This window comes from Halyomorpha halys, unplaced genomic scaffold (genome assembly GCF_000696795.3).
Source record: "Halyomorpha halys isolate HHAL.00 unplaced genomic scaffold, Hhal_1.1 Scaffold832.1, whole genome shotgun sequence".
Taxonomy (NCBI): domain Eukaryota; kingdom Metazoa; phylum Arthropoda; class Insecta; order Hemiptera; family Pentatomidae; genus Halyomorpha; species Halyomorpha halys.
The window spans coordinates 228,359-235,859 of NW_027113014.1; the positions used below are offsets into that span (position 1 = coordinate 228,359).

The 7,501-nt window shown below is 32.1% G+C and overlaps 1 protein-coding gene and 1 long non-coding RNA gene across 7 annotated transcripts in view; one reads left to right on the forward strand and one right to left on the reverse strand.

Moving 5' to 3' along the window:
• LOC136796578 (uncharacterized) overlaps window positions 1-859 on the forward strand; it is a 48,004-nt gene extending 47,145 nt beyond the window's left edge. The window contains exons 2-3 of the long non-coding RNA XR_010844309.1: window positions 487-604; window positions 678-859. This is a non-coding gene — a long non-coding RNA (uncharacterized lncRNA). The remainder of the gene's footprint in view (window positions 1-486; window positions 605-677) is intronic.
• A 2,822-nt stretch (window positions 860-3,681) lies between these two features.
• The window catches only part of LOC106686507 (uncharacterized), an 8,475-nt gene continuing 4,655 nt past the window's right edge, over window positions 3,682-7,501 (reverse strand). The window contains exons 2-5 of one of the 6 annotated variants that reach the window (XR_010844310.1): window positions 6,682-6,830; window positions 5,015-5,179; window positions 4,783-4,923; window positions 4,165-4,665 (exon numbers count right to left, since the gene is read on the reverse strand). Coding sequence is in view for 4 of the 6 variants with exons in the window: in XM_014429852.2 (XP_014285338.1) it covers window positions 4,017-4,158; window positions 6,682-6,830 (291 nt within the window). In the remaining 2 variants the exon portion in view is untranslated. The other 5 variants (XM_067050657.1, XR_010844311.1, XM_067050658.1 and 2 more) reach the window with 5 other exon arrangements.

The window sequence follows — 7,501 nt, forward strand, 5'->3', positions numbered from 1 at the left end:
GAATTTGATGGTTTGGTGGAGCCCCAGAGCTCAATTCCATATGTCCAAATTGGTCTGATTATTGTAGTGTATACTAATTTTTTGTAATGAATGGGAAGTTTAGAGCGTTTGTCAAGTAAGTGTTGTAGCAATCGGAAGGGTTTAAACTTAAATTCCAATCTTGGTGATTACATTTCGTGAAATAATGTGCGTTCTAACCCCGGTACATTTAAAATAAAAGTACATCTGTGAAGGTTTCTTATTTTATTCTTCTAAATTATATTGTTTTATAAGGGGAAAACGGGGGGGGGGGGCGCTCATAAGGTAATTGTCCGGGCGAGAAGCCAAATGACTAAGTCCGGACTTTGCCCTCCTAACTTATTTAATAGTTTTAAAACCTACTCTGTACATCAATAATACACGAATAAAACACATACACGCGTCAACCAACTAACATAAATTAAATAGATCATCAAAAATGTATCGTTAATTGAAAATACTTTTCAGATATTCCGAAGGATTATATCAGGTCGTCTATGTCCCAATGCAACACGGATACAGACACATGCTGTTTACCGGGATTTATTTGCTGCTTCTCAAACATGTACTGCTGCCGTCTTGCATTGTAAGTAAGATTACATTAAATCCATTTACTAAACTAAATGTTAAAGGGAGATAACTGTAGTTTACTGTTCCAGGATAATCCCTCCATTCTCTTGTTCTACGTTCGATTAAGGATTCGGATACAAACTTAAATGAGATTGCAATGGTCTATCAGCTTCATTATTAAGTTTTTGTTTTTTTTTGTTATTTTACAGCGGCGGTTCTAGGATAATGGAACTGCGGTTAAATATTTAAAATAAAATTATAAATGGTGAAATTATTTTGTTTTCCTTCCTTGTATATTATTGCTATATTTTCTACATTAGCTCAGGGGTCAACAAAACCACATATGGTCTCTTTGAAGACATCAGTTCAGCTTATTTCGAAGTAGGTTAGCAGTCCTGTGAAAAGATATAAACTCTACTAATAAAATTATAATATTTAATAGCACAATAATGTTTTTTAGACTTCTATTTATTGTTATTAGATTGGCAAGAATCTTTAAACGGCCTTTGATCTGTTTGACAATTTACAAATCTTGTTTGTGCTGTGAATAATAGATAGAGAATATTTTTTATGTAAATATGTGTTCTTCAATGACCACACATACATATAAACCAAATTTAATTACAATTCCTTACTTGGTTCTAAAATAGTACTACATAATATCAGGATTTCAGGGCGTTTTTGCGAAAAAGTGGCATCTGGTTTCTGGTAGGTAACGTCCGAAATGGTGCAGAGTGCTATTGGTTAATATCGTCAATTGACAGTCCAAGCCTGTACAATTTAGTTAGTAAAATGTACTATGTAAACCATATAGTATTATTAGTATTTTTTATATCCATATACAGCATCCTGTATATAATTATTCAAACATCCAGAAATAAACTCAGTAAAGTTTGTTACGTTAGTAACTGTAAATGGTTGGTATATAAAATTGTTGTTTTGTCTAAATGCACACTTACTGTTGCGAAATATTTTTAACTCTAGATATTCCCAAAGGAAATTCCTAATTGAAACGCCGTTTAGAGTGTATTATTTTTAATAAATAATTTTTGAGTTTACATCCACATTGTTTTTGTTTTTTTCAAATTCAAATTTTTATATACTGATAAATATTACAATCTGCCACAACTTTCCTCAGCAATAGGTAATAATGATAACTGATTACATTTAAATGAGAAACAAAAAGTACCTAAACATAAATAAAATCTCTCTTTAAATAAATACAAACAGAAGGATAAATAAAATAAACATAATCAAACTATAACATGAAAAAATAAGTAATAAAATAATCGCCAGTCGCATTAAAACTCATATACACAATATTTACACTATCGACCTCAGCATCCCTGAGCCCACTCTATATCCGAGAGGTAAAGCAGAGCTATTCCAGAGATTCCAGCGAATCCTCTCACCGCATCATTGATGCGCACACACGCCACAGCCGGTGGAGGCTGAGCAAGTGCGCTGCCACATTGTTATAATATATAATTTATTTTCCCTGGAGATCTTCAGTTATTTATTTAATTAATTTTTTATTAGCCCCAACTCTTATTCGACACACTGTACATGACTAATAACTACGAGGTTGTCCGTAATAATAATATGAGAGTCCAATTCTTTATCTAAATCAACCCTTTCGGATTCCTACCGTGAAATTCCGCATGATAGATGGGCATTATTAATTTACATATTCACCAAACGTCATTAATATTGATAATAAAATATCTGATAAATAGTTGCAAATACAAAAGAAGAAAAAAGAAATACTTAATTGTGTTGACTAATTGGTTTCTTATAATTGATAACTAAAAAAAAAAAAAACTAATCATGTTCTTTATCAACCTTAACTATATCTTATGGAATGCTTTCTTGTCAGTGCATCTTAAATGATTAAGACTTTAGATTTCCTTAGTAAAAATTACCAAATCCATTGCATTCCAAACGGATATGAGTGAATATCTTCAAGGTCTAATCAAACATTCCAAAGAGAACAGATAAAAAATAAAAATAAAGATTAAATGAAACAGCCTTTAATCGCTGTGTTCTGTTATTAATGTATCCTTATCTTGAATCAAGCTTTCCCTCCACAAATTCTTTTTATGTTTACGAAATAAGCACCATTGAAAACTTACTAATATTGCTACATTATTACATAATTAAATATCCATTTAATTATAAAGATGCTCAAAAAAGGCAATCGATCTGATTTAGTAACCTCTCGGTCATCACAATTTCAAAGATAATTGTCTACAATACCGGAAAAAGATATTTGTTCGTTCTTTTGTAACGTCGTAAAATATGGCTGGTCATCAACTCTAATTTATTTCTGCTTATATTTATTTTATTAATATTTATTTTACTTTGAGTTTATTCGATGTCATTTCTATGTTATACTTTAAAAATTGAAGTATTAATTCGACTGTTTTATTATTATCTTTTATTGTTGATATGTAAGGATTTAATCCAAAACTCTTCAGGTGTAATATAAAATATGAATATTACTGGAAGATATGTCTTATTGTCATATTATTATTACAATACTGACATTACGGAGGCCTTTGTTTTGTCCAATTCTCAGCCTACTTAGTTTGACCTCAGGATGACTTTTTTTTTTTTTTATATTTTTTAGTTTATTCGTAGTGCTTTTATTCCACATATATTGCCATTTATCTTTAAAATATCCATTTCAAGGTATTTGCTTATTTATATTGGAGTTAAAATTGATTTATCCCGTCCCGGGAGTGCGACTGATTCTCTTGCTGCGCGATCAGCCAGTTCTTTTCCTGCGATTCCTACCAACTTGGAATCCATATAAATTGAATCTTTGTGGAATAAACACTAAACATTAAAACTTTGATCCGATTACAATACTTTCCTTACCTAAATGGTAAGGCAAGTAAAAAAATACACACACAGACCGGTTTCGATATCTTGTTATTCAGAATTAGGGGACATTAAAACATAAACTTACTTCTTAAATATAATAAGACTCGTTACTGCCTCATACCATATTTTATATATATTTAGGTAAGTGAAAGTAAAAATACCTTATGTAATGATAACTGTAATTCTAATAAATGAGAAACTCTAACATTTACTAAATATCAAATATTTATTTCGTTGTGGAAAGTCATACAGTATTTACGTAATTCTACAGCATTGCGATAACCATTTCTGGTAATAATACCTTAAGCCGTTAAAGATAACGGGTCTTGTCGAAACCTATTGGTCTGAGGTTTGTACGAAGAAATAAAATTGTTTCATCAAATCTCTGCTATATCAAGTTCCGATTCGTCCACTTTGATCTCTTTATTCTTTCAGGTAAAACTCCCACGTGATTTGTTCATACAGCATTTTTTCACAATATTTTCTCTCTTTATTATATTTTATCAATAAAGTCCAATTTAGTTATTTTTTTTATAAAATTTTTAAATGCCGAGTAAGGTGCCTATGGTGGCAGTAGACGCAGCCAGATCGGCAGGAACGAGGAAGGGCGAGAAGATTCCTCTGCTGTTGTAAGTCCACCATCTATAGGTGAGGTAGTTGCACAAGAGCTGAATCACTTCCGGCCTGTAGGCACACCTTATAATCAATAGCAATAAAGTCAATAAGCAACCCTATTATTGTAAGGAACTTTTTAATGCCAATGTTTAAAGATAAAACTCAAACATAACAGTTTTATGTACAGATCGAAACCTATTGGTATGTCCGTGGTTTGTTTTTTCCACCAATAAAAGACAGTTCTACGTCAAGTACGCTATAACATGTAAGAGAAATCGTAGAAGTATGTAATATTACTTTTGCTCGAAATAGCCTCTTCGTTCGAAAGCGTGTGATGGCCGAATGAGCCACAGCAACTGTAAAAGTAAAAAAAAAAAACGCTATTTATACACCTTGGTGAAAAGCTACTTTGAATATCAAAAGCTCTGTTGATAATTCTGCCCATTGGAAGTCGTCCTTTGAAGTTACTAGAAGTACAGTTTCTTCCGCGAATCTCCCTTGATAACAGCCTAAGACATGCCCTCTAGAAGCGGAGCCGGCTCAAAAGACTTATATGGCAAGCTTAAGCGGTGCGTCCTGAAATAATTAATGCATAAATAATGATGGTAAATCCGACTGAGGTAGTAATCTACCTCGTTCTAAAGCTTAGGAGGGAGTAAATTTCTAAATTTATCTAAAAAGGTTCTATCTCACTTGAACTCCTTGAGAAGTTAGGTCTAGTCCTAAATGACCGTGGTCTCAGGATTCAGACAACAATGATAAAGTCCAATGGAGTATAACTGGATATCCTAATACACACCCCCACAAGCCTGGATTAGACGCCTTTAGGAACAACTGAGGAAAATGAAGCAAAAGTGAGTAAAAAAATACATTAAACAACTCCTATTATTGTAGACGAGGTAGAACAAGTTGGAAACACCTATACCTTGAGGTATAGATTTAAAAGTGAACAAGTTGGTGAGGTCTTTCCAGAAATCATTCATGTGCCATGAGAATAATTCGGGTGAAGGTAGATTTCGACGTGAGATGACCGCTATGTACTTCTAATTACTCCGATGAAGACCATCTATTTTTCATATGTCTCATTAATCTGGGAAATAGGTAATATGTCATACTCCTGGATTATTTAGGAGAATTTTGGAGGAAAGAGCTAACTTTATTACTACTCAGTTTAGGGAATTGAAAAAATTATCATTAATGGTAAGATATATAACCGCAAATTTTGATTTATCCTTAGTTATATGTTTATCGTTTATAGTTTCCCACGCTCAGCGGAGAAGGGGGTGAGCTAAAGGAAAATAAAAAAAATATATATAATCCCAAAAGGAAAAAAAACACAAAAGAATAAATTACTCCTTAGGCGCCACATTATTTTTTCTTGGAAATAACGAAAACCCCGAAACATTATGCCCACAATATAACTAAAATATACCCCTATATGAACAATTGTTGAATTATGACCACTGGCAAATACCTTTACATGTAGATAACAGAAAACCTGGGGGTTTTACCTACCCACCTGTTGAATTATCGTAATATTCCGTGACAACAACAAAAAAAAAAATAAGTAAATTAACAAGTTGGAAGCAGAGGAAGAACAGCAGAACTATATGTACAAAAGTTTAATAAGAAGAAGAAATACATGTACAAAGAATGAAAAAGAAAAAAAAAATTCTTATCAATTAATAAAACAATTAAAACTTATAGGTTGACTTAACCAATGCTTTAACTTAAATGCTTAATAACTATATTTACATTATTATCCAATAGAGTATAAAAGTGAATATAGAATAAAAACAAAATAAAATTTAGTTCAAACCCCACGTAGTCCTTGGGTGCACTTCTGGCAGAACATAAGGTTGTCCCATATTTCCTTTCCGTCTCACCTTCCCCAGAAGTTTTAGGGTGACACCTGCTATAACTCTTTTATCCAGGACGTGCAGAAGAAACGTCACTGCACTATATCCCCACTTCTAGTGTTAATGACCGTCCATTGAAGTAGGACACCATAATTTTGAAAAAAACAAAAACATATACGATAACATTTCTCATATGGTGCTATTTCGGTTCAAACAGTAAAGACAGAGGGCCTTTAAACTATTAACACTTCACATTGAAAAATCGTAACGTGTTCCAAAATCAAACTGTCGGCTTCACAAAACCAAAACCCACTCGTCTAACACATATCGCTCGTGTTTTGTTTTCCCCATGACAACCATAACATCTCTAGTCTACGTAGATCTAGCCAGTGCTTTTATTTTACCATGACAACCGTAACACCCCTTGTCTACGCAGATATCGCCAGTGTTTTTATTTCACCATGGCAATCGTAACAGGTGCTTACTTAATCTGTTAAAACTCAAATAGTTTAAACCTGATAATGGTTTAGTAAAACAAATGAAAACCAGTTATTTCTGTGATTTATCATTTCTTCCATTTATAATCCTATTAAATGATAGGAAGAAATCCAGAACGTTGTCATTATAATTACATTTGTAGTATATAGAGATGTATTCCGTCCTAAAAAATTTATATTTATAATAATTCTTAAAAATTATCAACGATATATAAAATAAAAGTTATAAAACTCACTCGAACGGCAGGTAAATAGTATTCGACCTTGATAAACAAACAGATAAGTAGTTGGACGGTCTAGTGTACTTCCTCTTTATGACAAACTTGTATCCCATGTTGGAGAACAAACAGACAAACTTTGATGGAGGCGCAGTAAAATTGTAAACCTGGAACATACATATATCTTTATATCTAGTTTACATTTTTAATGGTTTTCTTTTTCACGGTCTAGTTTCAATTCTGATGGAAACGAAAATATTGAACATTTGGGCCAGCTCATTTTTTGATGTGGCTCAAGCTTTTGACCAAATATGGCATGCAAGTTTGCTTTTGATGTTTAAAGTCGATTTATACATGATCTGATCTTTTGTATGTTACGAATTTGATTAGAATTATCTAATTCTTAGCTCAATTCTTAGATCCTTTCCTGTATTCTCTATTTAACTAACATAATTAAAACTATTATTTCCGTGGCCTCCTTAAATAGATATTTACATATGTTTAATTTTCCCAAACACTAGTGACAAGGAACGTCTTATATCCCAACAGTATTACCTCATTTATTATTTCTTATAGATATCTGAAGGCAATAGATTTAGTAGACTATTATCCACATTGAACTCAGAATGTAGACTGAAACTGAGACAATATAACGAAAAAGTTTGTATTTCAGATATACGAGGTATATTGTTTGTTATTAGCTTATATAAACGATCTTTAATTCACCATTTGTGTAAAATTAAAATTGATTATTTATTTTATGTATTTTACAGGTTAATTGAATTTGTACGGAGGTTGTCCCATAAACAAATAAATAAATTATTATTAGTTAGAATTT